This window comes from Mustela lutreola, chromosome 2 (assembly GCF_030435805.1).
Source record: "Mustela lutreola isolate mMusLut2 chromosome 2, mMusLut2.pri, whole genome shotgun sequence".
NCBI lineage: Eukaryota > Metazoa > Chordata > Mammalia > Carnivora > Mustelidae > Mustela > Mustela lutreola.
The window spans coordinates 103,716,501-103,733,409 of record NC_081291.1 but is presented as its reverse complement, the minus strand read 5'-3'; the positions used below and the strand labels follow the sequence as shown (position 1 = coordinate 103,733,409).

General features: G+C 40.0%; 1 protein-coding gene across 1 annotated transcript in view; it reads left to right on the top strand.

Moving 5' to 3' along the window:
- Positions 1-60: 60 nt before the first annotated feature.
- HACD2 (3-hydroxyacyl-CoA dehydratase 2) overlaps positions 61-16,909 on the top strand; it is a 117,915-nt gene continuing 101,066 nt past the window's right edge. The window contains exons 1-2 of the mRNA XM_059162878.1: positions 61-267; positions 3,316-3,433. Coding sequence (XP_059018861.1) covers positions 113-267; positions 3,316-3,433 — 273 coding nt within the window. The 5' untranslated portion in view covers positions 61-112. The remainder of the gene's footprint in view (positions 268-3,315; positions 3,434-16,909) is intronic.

The window sequence follows — 16,909 nt, the reverse complement described above, 5'->3', positions numbered from 1 at the left end:
TGGCTCCGCCCCGCGGACTCGACCCCGCCTCTCCCTCGTCCCTCCGCCCCCTCGCGGTGCCTTGTCCGGGCTGCTGTGCTCGCGCAAGGAGAGCGTGCTCGGGTGGCTTGACATGGCGGCAGCGGTGGCGACTGCAGCGACGAAGGGGAATGGGGGCGGGGGGGCCCGGGCCGGGGCCGGCGAAGCGGGCGGTGCGCGGAAAAAGAAGGGCCCAGGGCCTCTGGCCACGGCGTATCTGGTCATCTACAATGTGGTGATGACGGCCGGGTGAGGCCGGGGCTCGGGGAGGCGAGGAGTAAGCCGGGCCGGGGAGGGGGCTCTGCGGCCGGCGGAGCGGCCGGGCCAGCGCGCGGGGCAGCGGAGGCGGCGGGTGTCAGGGGCCGGGTTCCGGGGCATTGAGGGCAGCCGAATCGGACCAGGTGCCTGCCCGGGACTCCCCCCCCTCCCCCTGGGCGAGGGGCCGAGCAAGTTCTCAGGCACTGGGTGTGCCCGAGCTGGAGTTCCCCGGCTTCAGGGGGACACGGGGAAAGTCGCCCTGGCGCTGGTCCCGAGGGCCTTGGCAGGACGGGTGGGCTGGTCAGGGGTCAGTCTGGGCTGGGGTGGGGGTGGGGGTTGCGGCGTGCCGGCTATCCTGCAGCGCGGAGGAGAGCCCGGGCGGCAAGTCACGAATACGAGCCGTTTCCCCCAAGGGGAGTAGAGGGAGTTGTGGCTGCAGAGTGACCATTTATTTAGGCGGCTATTTTCAAAATCTAGACTGAGTTTTAATTCGAAAGGTAATGGAAAAGCGTTCAAAGTTTTTGACCAGTGGCATGAGCAAAGCTGTGCTTTAGTTGAGCTGAGACTTTTTAGGATGGATTGGGGTAGGGAAGGTGGAAGGCAGAGTTACTGGGGAGGAGGGAGATAGACGCTTTAAACAGGTTTTACCTCCTCTTGATTCTCCATTTTAGCCCATCCCATGTCACAGCAGGTTTTTAGTACTAGTTCTGACGCTATCTGTGTGACCTTGGATAAATCACTTTGCTTTTCTTGTCCTCAGTTTTTCATCCGTAAAACTAAAGAGTTTGGATTAGGTGATCTCCAGGGTTCCTCTAGTTATTTGATCCCTTAGTTTTGGTGCGGAGATCACAGGATCAATTTGTGATGTTTTTCTTTTTGATATTTTATTTTATTTTTTTTAAAAAGATTTTTATTTATTTATTTGACAGAGAGAAATCACAAGTAGGCAGAGAGGCAGGCAGAGAGAGAGAGGAGGAAGCAGGCTCCCTGCCGAGCAGAGAGCCCGATGCGGGACTCGATCCCAGGACCCTGAGATCATGACCTGAGCCGAAGGCAGCGGCTTAACCACTGAGCCACCCAGGCGCCCTGATATTTTATTTTTAAGTAATCTCTACACCCAATGTGGGGCTCGAACATACAACCCAGAGATCAGTAGTCGCTTGGTGTACCGACTGAGCCAGCCAGCATTTGTAAAAGCTTTTCGCTAACATTTTATTATGAAAATTTTCAAAGATGCAGACAAGTTTAAAGAATTTTCGGGTGAACATCTAGTTTTATTTATTTTAAAAATGGGTACTACATTGGCAGGTGCATAATTCAAAAATATACCCAAGAGCATACAGTGAAACTCCCTCTCACCCTTCCCTTCCACCCAGATCCTCCTCCCAGGAGGTGCTAATTTTGTGATTCCTCCAGATGCTGATGAAAGCAAATCTGTACACACACGCCCTTTTTAACACAGATGCTAATGTCAGATTAGCATTTCAGCACCTTGCATTTTTCACACAGTTATATAGGAAGCATTGTAGACTTGATTGCTTCTTTAGAACTGGCTGGTGTTGAAACCTAGGTTCAGAGAGGTTGTGACTTTCTTGACTTGCTAGTAATAGATCTAGATCTAAAAACTATTTCCCTTGATTCCCAGTCCAGTGGAGAAATAATACAGATGCAAGTTTTCTTTATTGCATAAATGGTCAGAGAGTGATTTTTAAAAGAACCTCTCAGGAGTTAGTATTTGTATTTATATGTAAATTTTTGTAGGCAAGGCCATTAAGGAGAGCATTGGGCTGGAGAGAGATTTTAAGGTACACTGGGGAAGAAGGAAAGAAGCCTTTATTCCTGAGTGATGGAGGATGGGGAGTGGTGTTTTAAGCCAAGAAAAGAAATTGGGATTTTGAGAGAAAGTAGTCTTTTTTTTTTTTTTTTTGGTAGGTTGCTAGTCCTGGGACAGTACCATTAAGGATTTCATTTCTTTTGCAAATTCTTATTTGATATCTTTGTATGATAGTTTCTGAAAATAACAAAGACCATGTAACCCATTGCCTAGTTAGGATTGTACATTTGTTTAGGTAAATCTGTTACTGCTTTTATGGAGACAAACCTTAATAATAAAGGTCCATTAGTTGCACTATGGTACTTAAAATTACAGGACTGGAGAAATTCATTTTGAGAAGGACAGAACAGAAATGTAACATTCACAGTGATATGCTTAAGTGTTCCCCTGTTTTGTATTTTGTATTTATCTGGCCCTTTTTTTTACTGAATTGATTTTGGGAAATTCAGCTAAGAAAAAAAAATTTTTTTTAAACCAACCTTTTATTTTTACCTTTTTTCTTTTTTTGCTTTTAAAGATTTTATTTATTTACTTGACAGAGAGAGAGAGAGTGAGAACAGGAACACAAGCAGGGGGAGTGGGAGAAGGAGACGCAGGCTTCCCGCCAAGCAGGGAACCGAATGCGGGGCGGGACGCTGGCATCATGACCTGAGCCAAAGGCAGACACTTAATGACTGAGCCACCCAGGCGCCCCTTTTATTCTTATCTCATTCGCAATTTTAAAAGAGTAGGGTATGGGTATGTTTCTGTGAGAATCTTGTGAAAACAGTTTAAAACATCTTTCCTCTACCCTATTATTATTACAGAGTCTTTGACTGCACAGGCCATTTAAAATTTTCCTTTAACAGCTTTTTTCTCTTGTCTTAGACTTTCTGGCACTTAATTTAGCTGCTCAAGGACCAATTTAGCTTATTCTCTTCATTTTGGCCTTGTTCTCAACAGGCAAGTTTGCCAAAAAGCTGAGCTCCAGATGGGTGAGGTGCCACTCTGCTTTTGCTGAGCACTCTTGCTTGGGTGCTGGTGGTGCAACATTTCTGTGCATTACATCTTGGCATTTGAGGTCCATAGTCGATAAATCTGGGTTACTAATTCTTGAGGGCACCTTTAACAGTATGTGTTGTCACCAAACTTTCTATTACCCCCAGTCCTATTGACCTACTTTTTTAAAAAAATATCCTGATTGCTATTTTTCCTCTTTCTCATAGGTGGCTGGTTATAGCAGTTGGTCTCGTCAGAGCATACCTGGCTAAGGGTAGCTATCATAGCCTTTATTATTCCATTGAAAAGCCTTTGAAATTCTTCCAAACTGGAGCCTTACTAGAGGTAGGTGCTGAGATTTGTTATTCTCATTGGTGTCTATTGTTAAAAATTTGAAAACTTTCCACATGGCATACTATAAGGTTGATGACTAGATTATCTTTTTGACAGTCTAGACGAGGTAAAATCTCATTTAATCTATATTACTTAGAACATATCTTACATTCAGCTTCTTTTGAAAATCAAATGAAACAAGCATATAATAGGATTTTTTTTTTTTTTTTAATTCTAGGGAAATCCTAGGAAAGTGTTAGCAAAGTCACATACTTTCAGCAGCCAGGTTATAATGGAAACAGGGAAGCTGGTGAGTGTAGGATGTCAGACTTGGTAGGTACAAGAAACAGTAGAGCCTGACTACATGCATCAAAACGTTTTTCTTAAATAAACGTTCATTAGTTTCCCTGTTTTAAGAGTAGCATATCTAGTTCTGTCTCCTGGGGTCAGTATATGTTAGCATTTTTGAGTTGCAAGTGACAGAAATTCAATTCAGAGTATTTTGAACTGGAAAAGGAATTTACTGGCTTTATAGTTGATAAAGATAAAGAGTTAACTTACTGACTCAAAGGAACCAATTCAGGAATGAGACCCAAGGATTTGACGTTGCCAGACTCTTTACATCTCTCATCTCTGTTTATGTCTGTTTCTCTTTGAATGTTGCTCTTAACCTCTCCTGCTGCAGACTGCCTTCTCCACATGATAGGAAAGCGGGAGGAGTTATTTTTCTCCGCATCTGTATCACAGTTCTAGGAAAGGGTTCTTTATGGCCTTACTTAGACCTGTGACGTGAAATTGTTGATTAGCCAGGTCTAGGACATGTGCCCATCCTTCTGGTCAAGGGACTATAGGCTTTGTTCATGGAAAAGGAGGATTGGGGTAGCTTTGGGCACACAGAATCAATAGTTACTATAGTTCATAATGGTAAAAAATGGTAAGAACAAAACAAAAAACCTTCAGGTTGCAGCAAAAATCTGGTGTTTGGTTTCATTTCCCTTAGCCTCCAGGGCAAGCCCATCACAACATTTGGATGGATATTACCTTTTACCTCCAGCAATTGACATGTAACACTTTAATCTCTCAGCTTCCCGTTTGAAACAGAAAGTTGTAGTTTTCCCTGTTTTTGGTTTTTCTCTCAGAAAGCCGAGGTTTCAAAACTGTCCATTTTACACATTTTAGATAGATGGTAGGGGGAAGTGAGCTTCCAGCTGTGAATCGAGGACCCATACTCTAATTCTGCTGGTTTGATCAGTTCTGTGAATTTGAGCAAGTCATTTATCTCTTGTCTACCCCTTCTTCTCATTTGTGAAATAATTAGGTTAAAGTAGGTTTCCAAAATCTCTTCCTAACAGTTTGAGTCTCAGGGAACTTCAGCAAGTCCTTGTGTGGGCCATTTGTTAAACTTAGAGTTTAAAATTTTTTTTTTTTGAAAGGGGCCAATAGTAAGTAAATAGTATTTTGCCTCTCAGAGCTTTGGCCAAGACAATTCTCTTCAGCTACAGAGAAGCTTTGGGGCCAAGGCCATGAGAAACTGCCCCAGTGCTTGACACGGTACACAGTTGTACTCGATTGGAATTCTTCAGTAATTTAAAGGGGTTCTATCTCTGTAAGCCTTTGTAGTATTGGAAGTATAATTTTTTAAATTTCAGTATGTCTTAGAGAAGGTAGTGACGTTAATGTGTTTTACAAAATCCACTCAGGAACCAAATCTTAGCACTTTGAAGGATTAGCCCATTTATCCCTATAGAATTTTTAACAGGGATTTAAGAAAACATTTTGGATTTTTGGTTTTATCTCTGTTATCCCCACTGAGAACCAATTAGGTGACAAATCCTGGATTTGATTTTGGGAAAAGAACTTCACAAAATGAAGTGAGGACTCCCAGGAAGAGCGGGGAATTAGGTTTGCAATTTCAGTTACAGCAGCAGGCTCCTCAACCTGGGGCAAGAGAGCAGACTTAGGAAACTGTGTCTCCTGAGTTGTCAGTGAAGGAATGTTTCTTGCCTCCGAACCCTCTATCGTCTAATAATTACATGTGCACGGTGTCGTTGTATTACAGATTAGTTATCCTTCTGGGAATGATTCATGTTTGACAATATATCCTGTTTGCCGGAGGAGAAAAGGAGAGAATGATTCCAGGGAGGTCATTCATTTATACCTCTGTATGCTCGATATCGTTGTACTTTTTTTAACTGAAAAATAATTAACATACAGTATTAATAGTTTCAGGTGTGAAATATGATTCAGTTCTATACATTACTCAGAGCTCATCGAGATAGGTTTACTCTTAATCTCCTCTATCTGTTCACTTATCTCCTGCCACCACCAGTTTGTTTTTGTATTTAAGAGTCTGTTGGGTTTTTTTTTTTAATTTCCCAACATTCTATATCTTTGATTTTTATCTTTTTGCCTTATTTTAAATTATAATTCTAATATAGTTAACATACGGTGTTGTATTAGTTTGAGGTGTACAATATAATAATTCAACAATTTTGTATAGTACTTAGTGCTTATCATGGCAAGTATGCTCTTAATCCCCATCATTTATTTCACCCATCCCCCACCCACCTTCCCTCTGGTAACTGCTGGTTTGTTCTCTAAAGATAAAAGTGTATTTTTTGATTGTCTTTTTTTTTTTCTTTGTTTGGTTTCTTAAATCCCACATATGAATGAAATCATGCGGTACTTGTCTTTCTCTGACTTATGTCACTTAGCATAATACTCTCTAGAATCATCCATGTGGTTTCAGATGGCAAGCTCTTTCTTTTTTATGGCTGAGTAATATTGTGTGTGTGTGTGCACGTGTGTGTGTGCGCGCATGCGCATCACATCATTGTACATGCACACCACTATAAATGAGGTTACTTACTTGTATTTCTGTACGCTGAATTTTTTTTAAATATTTTATTTATTTGAGAGAGAGCATGAGGACATGAGCTGGGGGAAAGGGGCAGGGAGAGAGACAAGCAGACTCCCTGCTGTGTGCAGAGCCCAAGTAGGAGCTTGATTCCAGGACCCTGAGATCATGACCAGAGCCAAAGTCAGACACAACAGACTGAGCCACCCAGCTGCCCCTGAAGATTATTTGTTAGTAGGTTTTGTGGGAGTTTGCTTAAAAAGCAAATAGAGATTACTTGTTGTTTGTGAGAAGCTTCCAATTTTCTAAGGAAAATGTAACACTATGCTTTTCAAAAGATTTAAATATCAGGCAAGAGCAAATGGGATGGAGTAGTACAATAAAGTAGATGATTTCACTTCTGAAGAAATTAATGTTTTGCAAAATGGGTGCGAAGATATATTGAGTCAGTGATATAATAATATAGCATTTTTATGAAAAGACACCAATCCTATTTTTTTTTACATACTCATTGGAGAATGTCTTGAGTGCATTTTATAGATAATTTTGCAAGGTACTCCATAGGTGATGATTTGATTAAGTATGCATTTGAATTGTTGTAATGTGTGCTATGGAGGTTGAGCCCTTACTGCTAAAGACCTTAAAATTTTATTGGGTAGATGATTATACTAGGGCTGTTGGCTGGAGCTTACTGAAACCTCTTTAACCAACTTAAATGGTAAGGGGACTTAGGATAAGTTTATAGGCTATCCCATGGAATCCAAGGATAGGGATGCAGCCTGCCAGTAACTCAGGGATTCCTGCTCCATCTCTTATCTCTGCTATTCTCTCTTTGTCTCTGATTCTTCTTGCACACTGGTTTTCTTGATTTCTTAGTCTACATGGCAAAAAATGATAGTAGCCAAAAACTCCTGAGATTTACTCTTGCAATGAAGAGATCAGCTAGTTGGAAGTGGAATCCTACACCCAATTCCGCTTTCCCAGTGAAAGGCCTAATTTGTCTATCTTGAATCAGGGTCTCATTCCTGGACCTGGTAGACAGGAACAAGATCACATTCACCATATAGAAGTTGGAGGAAAGGGGTAATTTCTAGAAAAAGCAGTGCTAGTTGGAAAGCCCAATAAGTATTTATCAAAGTACTGAAACACAATACAACCAACACCATAATGTACAAAATGATTTCTAAATTGACAGAAAATAAAATATACTGATAATCTTGTAAGCCAAGAGGTGAATGTGTGAATACATATGGTGTGTCTTGAGTTGAATCTTGGGTAATCCTGAGAGCTAATTAACATAGGTAGCAAAAAATAGATTTTTAAAATATTATTCATGGATGAACAACTTTCCATACCATAAAGTTAATGAATTACTGATACATGTTATGACACGGTTGACTCTTGAAAACATTGTGCTATGTGAAAGAAGCCAGATACAAAGCACTACACACCATATGATTCTGTTTATGTTACTGTCCAGAGAGGCAAATCCATAGAGACAGAAAGTAGATTAGTGGTTGCCAGGAACTGTGGGGAGGAGAGAATGGGGAGTGACTGCTAATGGGTACAGGATTTCTTCTTAAGGTAATGATAGTATTCTGGAATTAGTGGTGATGATTGCACAACCTTGCAGACATACTAAAAACCACTGAACTGTACACTTCAAATGGGTGAATTTAGTGGTATCTAAATTACAACTCTTTTTTTTTTAAGATTTTATTTATTTATTTGACATAGAAAGAGAGATAGCGAGAGAGGGAACACAAGCAGGGGGAGTGGGAGAGGTAGAAGCAGGCTTCCTGCTGAGCAGGGAGCCTGACTGTGGGGCTCAATCCTAGGATGCTGGGACCATGACCTGAGCCGGAGACAGACACTTAACCTAATGAACCACCCAGGTGCTCCTACAACTCAGTTTTTAAAAAAAAATTCATCTCCAGCTGTGGATAAGTTTTCTTCATTTTTTAAAATCTGTGATATTTACTGATAAGGAAAAATTATCTTTCTAGCTTTATTAGAGTTGAGTTAAAGATTATAATTTAGTAGGGATGCCTAAGTGGCTCAGCCGGATAAGCGTCTGCCTTCAGCTCAAGTTGTGATCCTAGGGCCCTGAGATCCAGTTCCACATCAGGCTTCTTGCTTGGTGGGGAGTCTGCTTCTCCCTCTGCTGGCTGCTCTCGCTGCATGTGCTCTCTCTCTTTCATTCTCTCTCTTTGTCTCTGACAAATAATTAAAATCTTTAAAAGAAAAAAGGATTAAAATTTAGTAGATTGATGATGTATTATGACATTTTAAAATTATTTCTGAGAGGGCACCTGGGTGGCTTAGTCAGTTGAAGGTCCGACTCTTGATCTTGGCTCAGATCATGATCTCAGGGTCAGGGATTGAGCCCTACATCAGACTCTATGCTCAGTGGGGAGTCTACTTGAGATTCTTTCCTTCCCTCTCCCTCTCATTCTGCCTCTCCTCCAACCCCCACTCGCTTGCTATCTCTCTAAAATAAATAAATCTTCAAAGAAAAAGAAAATTATTTCTGAGAGAATCTGGATTTAGTTAGCATAAAACTGTAATTATAGCAAAGACACTTTAAATACTTATGATTAGAGAAGCCTCAGTGAGTGGCAGTGTGATTCAGTGGTTTAAGGACTGCTCAGCAAAGACATTAATTGTCAAGACCGATACAGATCATCTTCAACATATGTACATCACTATATATACCACGTAACTGACCAATGTCCAGCTGGGAATGCATATGGGACCATAGGCATTCTCTTTCCTTCCCATCCTCTTCCAGATCTTCGATCGTTTAGAACCCCCTCACCTATGAAAAGAAAGGGGTAAACACCCCAGGCTTCTTTGCAATCTTTTCCTAGAGTTGGTCTAGGAAAGTGGGTCTGCAGTGGCAGAACTGGTTCCGGAGAGGCAGTCAGGGAGAGTAGACAGCTTTTGTTGGATCTTCTTACCCCACTACCACTTTCCAAGCCCTATCACTATAATCTGGTCTGACTCATTTTTCCTCACCTCACAACTTTCTTCACTGTAATGACATATTCAGGAAGCTGATTCTGAGTATTTCTCTAAAATACAACAAAATGTTAAGAACTTGCAGTGTCCTTAAGGAGGGGGCTCCCATCTTGTCTCCCTGCCAGTTTTTCTTTCTGTTTACCTCAAATACTAGATGACTTCTTTGTATAGAGATACTACAAAGGTTAAGTTCATTATTAATACAATAACATGCTTCAGGCACAACTTGGTCAAGTTTACTTTTGTGTACTTGACTGGGGACATGACTACCTTCTGTAATATTTTCCTTCCTTGTGAAAACATGCTAACTTCCCAGTAATAATAGTCTTAAAAAGGAAATTTTGAAACAAAAGCTATATGAACATTTTAGATTACCTTTAGTATAAGACTTGTTTTAAGAAAACAGACCTCTAAAAGAGGCTTTTTAAGAGGTAGCAGAACATAGGGGGATATCCAACACAAACAGAAAGGACAACAAACCTCAGACAAGCCACCTTCAGAAACAGTGTGAAAACCAGAGGTAAAATAGAACTTGGTGTAATTAATAAGTGTCACAACATTAGAAAGGAAGAGGGAGCCTGGAGAAACAGAGCCCACCCACACAGCCCTTACTGTTAGATAACTTAAGCAAATAGAAGAAAATTGAGACAGCATTCAAACAGGTAAGACAGCTAATGGCTATAGAAAGGAGTGGGCAGAAATTTTTTTTAATGAAATGAAAATATTGATGGTATCAGTACAAGGCAGGAAGGAAGCCATAGTTCAGATAAATAGGTGATAAAGAAAAAGAAAAGGTAAAAATTCCCAGTTATAGTCCAAAATTAAATAGATTACAGAGCAGCTGTTGGGAGTGTTCAGAGTTCACCATTTGAAATGTAGAAAAGAACATTACAAAATATGTAGTGCCAAATGGTTCAGAGATACTATGGTGTTGGTGGATTAGCTAATGTGTGAATGACTATCTGAACAACAGAAAAATGAATATATGGGAAAGTAATGAAATTCTACAGACTAATAATAATGTAATAGAACTAACATATCTAGAAGATGGATTTTGGCTGTACGGCTTGTCCAAAAGTAAGGGTACCAGCAGTAGAAAAGGTTAGAACATATAACTCATAAACAATCAGAAAAAATACTAGAAAACTTTTCTGAACTGAAGGACCAACTTAGTATGGCTATTGAGAGTATATGGAGTTCCACACTGAAGCTGTTTTTCAAGGAAAAAAAAATCCTTTCACTTCTTGGGCACCTATTTGTTAAATTTCTAAACTCAAAGATAAGCAATTTCTTTTCTTTTCTTTTCTTTTTTTTTTTTTTAAGATTTTATTCATTTATTTGACAGAGATCACAAGTAGGCAGAGGCAGGTAGAGAGAGAGCAGGGAAGCAGACTCCCTGCTGAGCAGAGAGCCTGATGCAGGGCTCGATCCCAGGATCCCATAATTATTAAAATATGTTGATGTTTTCATGACCTGAGCTGAAGGCAGAGACTTAACCCAGTGAACCACCCAGGCACCCCAAAGATAAGCAATTTCTGGCAGAAAAGAGATCTTAAAATGTAGTAGTAAGACAGCCTAGGACTTTAGACTTTGAAGAATAAAAAAAATCCACATGAAGTTAGGAGAAAGCGTTAGGTGTCTAGATAATCTTGCAATTTCCTGCAGATGGAGACATTTTGAAATACCTACAAAAAGTAATGAAACCTTGAAAGAACCTTATCAAAGGGTATTTAACTCCTAGGTAAATAAACAAAATTAACCAAGCATTTAGATGAGCATTGTATAGTAGAACATTCTGCAGTGATAGTGTTCTGAATCTGTACAGTTTGAGACAGGAGCTGCTAGTCACAAGTGGCTGTTGAGTCCTTGAAATGGGGCTGGTGGGACTGAGAAACTGAGTTGTTTTGTTTTTTTGTGTGTGAAGTAGAAGCATGGAGCTTCTACTCTCAACCCTGAGATCAAGACCTAGGGTGAGTTCAAGATTCGGATGCTTAACCAACTGAGCCACCCAAATGCCCCAAGGAACTGAGTTCTAAGTTTTATTTATTTTTAGTTTATATTTCAATAGGGACATGTGGGTAGTGGCCACTGCACTGGGCAGCATGGCTTGAGAGCCTGATACGGATTGCAGCGTGTCCATTTGGAATTTCATAAGATGATTCAGATCTTACACAAGTAGAATGAAGTGGGAAAGAGAGTGAGCAAAGGAAGGCACTGTAAATTCAGTCAATCCAGAGTTTAATTTCATAGTTCATAAGGTGAAAATAATGAGAATAATTATTAAAATATGTTGATGTTTTTAGATTAGGAAAAATTCCTAGGAAAAAAGCAAGTTGCAGATACTGGAAGAGTTGTGGAAGGATATATATTAAACTGCTACTGCTACTTATCCCCACGGAGGGGTGTGGTATTTGGGGGAGAATAAAAGAGAAGTTCTCCTCTTTACTCTCTATTTTAGTGAGTGTCTATATATCACTTCTGTGAATCTTGAAATAAAAAGAAGATATAATAAATATAATATGTAATACATGATAGGAAATAAAAATGAGGAAAGCAAAATTAAAATTTTTTTTTAAAGGCAGCTGAGATAGATTACCTTGTGATTTAAAGTGAACTACACACAAAACAAACATACAAAAATAAACTACAGGATTTTACATCTGTTAAAAGAAGAAAAAGGAGCAATAACAGTAAATCTACAAGGTGACTGAGTAGAGCATAAATGCGTCATTTCTAATGTTTATACAAATAGACTCATTAATTTTTCCAAAATAAAAAGTTATAGTGATGGTTAACAGTTTATAAAAGCAAAATTCTGCAACCTGTTTCTATGAAAGACAAGTTTACTGGAGCACAAACTAGTCTGCCATGACCAAGCATACAAGAAAAGCAGGACCGCCCAGTTATAGCTTAAGATAAAGTTGCTATCAGCAGGAGCCAAAGAGAAACTGTCAGAGTTCACAATCTGTCATGCAGGAGGAACATGGCAAACACGTGGGTGGAATTAGTTGATGGGTAAATGATTATCATAAAAAAGCTGGCAGAAATATTACAGAAGTAAAATTAGAATTGTACTTAAGTGTCACAGTATATGTAAAAGAACACTGGAGACAAGAAATCTGGGTACTGAGACTTGGTTTTGCCCCATGGTCTTAAACTCTCTGCAGTGAATACACAGATTAGATTACCTTAAGATTTTCCCAGGGGTGTGTGTGTGTGTGTGTGTGTGTGTGTGTTTTAAAAGATTTTATTTAGTTAGAGAGCAAGCTGTGTAAGGGGCAGAGGGAGAGAAAAAGAGAATCCCAAGCAGACTCTGTGCTCAGCAAAGCCAATGCAGGCCTCGATCCTATCATCCCAAGATTTTGACCTGAGACTAAATCTAGAGACACCCAACCAACTGAGCCACCCAGGTGCCCCTGGTTTTTTCCCAACTTTAAGTTCAGTAAGGGTTCAACATTTTACTATCAGATTATGAAAATAAAGCAGGTAATGAATTAATGAATTACAGAGCTGAATATAGCAAGAAAGGTCAAATTAAATGAAAAAGAGAAAATAATGGTAATTAAGGGAATTTCACCTATTTTCTCCTTTAAAAATGGATGTAAAAGGATTTTTTTTTTTTTAAGATTTTATTTTATTTGTTTATTTATTTCGGAGAGAGAGAGAGAGAGAGAGCACGCGCGCATGAGAGTGGAGAAGGTTAGAGGGAGAAGCAGAGTCCTCACTGAGCTGGGAGTCTGATATGGGACTTGATCCTGGGACTCTGGGATCATGACCTGAGCTGAAACAGTTGCCCAACCAACTGAGCCACCCAGGCACCCATGTAAAAGGATTTTTTTTTTTTTTTAAAGATTTTATTTATTTATTTGAGAGAGATCACAAGCAGGCAGAGAGGCAGGCAGAGAGAGGAGGAAGCAGGCTCCCTGCTGAGCAGAGAGCCCGATGTGGGGCTCGATCCCAGGACTCCGAGTTCATGACCTGAGCCGAAGGCAGCGGCTTAACCCGCTGAGCCACCCAGGCGCCCCTATGTAAAAGGATTTTAAAAATGAGTTTGGACTGGAGTCTTTGAGGGAGTCCAACAAATAACCCCCATTTTCTTGCTTTTGTCTGAACATTGAGAAATAACTCAAAGGAATTGCATCGGAGTCCTAAAAAATCAACCGTATAGTGATAAAGGCCTAGCTGGAAGCTGTGTGTTTGTGTGCAAACTAAATGGGTTTGCTAACTGAACTCCAGAATTAGATCACCACCCACCCTGCCCTAGGCAGCAGCGACTAGGGTGGCATGGAGTAAATAGAGACCTTGGAGTTCTTTGTGAAAACCCCAGGGTAGGGCTGAGTTGAGCTCTCCCCATTTATTCTTCTCAAATTTACTGTTCAGATGACTCATCCTTTCCTGAGATGAAGTGATTAACAGAAAAAAGAATTATTTGGGAGAAAACTCTTTTCATAGAAGCCAGTAGAGTGGGGAAAGGTGTTTCTCTCTAATTGTAAGTGCTATATATTCATTACAGGGAGCAAAAAAATCCATAAGCGTAAAGAATAAAATGCAGAGTCAATGTTTTGAGAGAAAATGGAGCCATACATACATACATATGGTATGAGAATTTTTAAAAGTAGCCAGGTATTGGTAAACATAACTCAGGTTAGTTCTGGACTCCCATAACATGAGTGTGGTAGACATGTCTAGAGCTGCCCCGTTCAGGAGAGTTTGTCCTCCCTGGAAGTTCTCCCAGTTCCACAGCCAGACTTGTCTTTCCTGATAGCAAGGGCATTTCTACTCCCTAACTCCCTCTCAGGCCATAGCTGGCTGGACCCATACTGTACTGATCAGATATTTTTCTCCCAAGAATTTGGAATTTTGGGTTGAAAGAAATTGGGGCCCACTGTAGCCCAGTTATATTAAATTCATGAGGTACAACTGAGGTCTCCAGAGCTGCTTGGGTTCCAATTCCTTCCTCTTGAGATTTGCTAAACATTTTATGAGAGTGCTTTTATTGCCACAGTAGAGTTGCTGTGTCTAGATGTCTCACTGCACCTGAGAGAGTCCCAACTCAGTAAAAGTTTGTCCTGCATCTACTCTGACTTTTGTGTATCCCCCCCTCAAGCTAACTACCCTATAAATACAAATTGATAGTTTTGTAGTACATATTGATATTAAAATATCTTCATGAGAAATTAAACCAAAATCTTATTAAGTTAAGAGGAAGTTGTTAATGTTGTGTTCTGTTGCTGCCTAATAAATAAATCATAAGCTTGGCTTGTTTTTAAAATAACATTAGTTTATTAGCCCAAGGCTGTGGAATTCAGAAACTGGGCTTCTATCGGTTATCCACATAGGGCCTCACAAGACTGAAATTAATGTGTCAGTCAAGCTGGCTCTTACCTGTGGGCTCTAGGGAAGAATCTGCTTCTATACTCATTTAGCTTGTTGACAGAATCCAAGTCTTATACTTGAAGGTGGGAGGTCCCACTTGCTTGCTAGTTGTCAGCTGGAGGTCACTTCCTGTTTTTGCCACCAGCTCTGCTTTTATAGGGCTCACCTTGTTGGATCAGATCTACCCATATAATCTCCATACCTTGAAGTCCGTTGATTTGGGACTTTAATTACTTTTGTAACATCCCTACACTGCCATACCTAGAATAGTGTTTGGATAACCAAGGGACGGGAATCATGGGGAATCATTTTTAGAATCACAGTTGATATGAAGAGGGAGCCCAAGTGAAATAAAGATACCATCTCAAAATAATTGAGTAATTTGTTCACTCTGCACATTATACTCTGTAAGAATTGCAGCATTTCCAACCTGCATATTTAGTTGAAAGGAATTTCAGTGCAATAGTGTTTTTACTGCCAATGCGATGAAACACACTGAAATTATGTAACAGGTGATTTGAAATTGCTGTTTAGACTTCAATTATTAAGTTAGTGGAGGTACATGAAATATAGGGAATCTTTTTGGATTTTTTAAAATACAACTTCGAATAATATTTCCTGTTACTGCCTTCTTGGGGATCACCATAGCTCTTCCGTTTTATCCAATAACTGTCACCAGTCTATTACACAACTGCTTTATTGCCTCATGCAGTATGGGTTTGTTTTTATCTACTCTGTCTCTTCCTTGTTGCACCATTCAACAGAATATGGGCAGATGAGCTTTCTGTGATACTTTCTTCCTTCCCTATCTCATGAGTCCAATAAATATCCCCTTTTTTCTTGCTTATGTTCTGAACGTAGCATAAAGGATTATTTTGACACCATGGTTAGAAATAAGTAAGACCAGGCTCATTCATGGTGATATTGAACTTGCTTATTATTATTTTTTTTTTTTACTTTGACTATTATTTACCTTGGCATATTATTCTGAGTTCAGTTAGGATTACTTTCCTGTGTCCATTACTATCTTAATACTGTTTTTCATTCTAGTGTTGGTCTGTACCTCTGCTCTTTCATTGTCCTATACTGCTTCAGAGTGCTTTCTGATACTCTTATTTTTAAATCCAAACTTATTTTTCATAAATTGTCACATATATGACTACTTTATTATGTCTCCAAACATTTGTATAGTGAAATACATATTTAAAAAAAAATAAATTACTATTTCTTCTTCACATATCAGAACATTGTATTGTTAAAAACTTTTTGGGTAGGTAGATTCTATTCTCTATGAATTTCATTTCAGGATAGAAGAGGCATTATAAACTGTATACCATTAAAAGGGGGAGATTGGGTCTACTAGAACAGAGCCCTGTTATTCTGTCATACAAAGAAAAAAATGATAGCCCTCAAACATTATACAACTGACCCTTACACAACACAGAGGTTGGGGCACCAACCTCCCATGCAGTCAAAAATCCATGTATAACTTTTTAGTCCCTAAAAAGTCCTGATAGCCTACTCTTGACTAGAAGCTTTACCAATAACAGGAACAATTGATAAACACATATTTTGTGTGTTACATGTATTCTTTGCTGCATTTTTACAGTAAAGCTAGAGAAAAGGAAATTTTTTTTTTTTTTTAAAGATTTTATTTATTTATTTGACAGAGAGAAATCACAAGTAGGCAGAGAGGCAGGCAGAGAGAGAGAGAGAGAAGGAAGCAGGCTCCCTGCCGAGCAGAGAGCCCGATGCGGGACTCGATCCCAGGACCCTGAGATCATGACCTGAGCCGAAGGCAGCGGCTTAACCACTGAGCCACCCAGGCGCCCCAGAGAAAAGGAAATTTTATTAAGAAAATTATAAGGAAGAGAAAAATGCAGTTACTGTATAGTACAGTACAATACACTAGTAGAGTGAGGCACCACACATCACCTCATCCTCACCCAAAGTTAGCAAAGCTGTTTCCGAGAGTGACACCTTCTCTGTGCTCTTCCCAGGAGTGTAGGAAACCACATTGCAGGCACAGTTTAGGGGAAATCAAAGAACTGGGGAAGGCAGAGCAACTTTAAACCTTTTTGCTAGGTCACTCGCTTCCCCTGACCCCCTTTGCATGGTTCTATTACAGTTTCTGTTTGTGGGAAATGCTAGCAAGCTTCAAGAGGCCGCCCCTTGGGTGTTGGTTCTTAGCCTCAGAGAATTTTCAGCACTGCGGACAGCACCCCTCCCGGCTT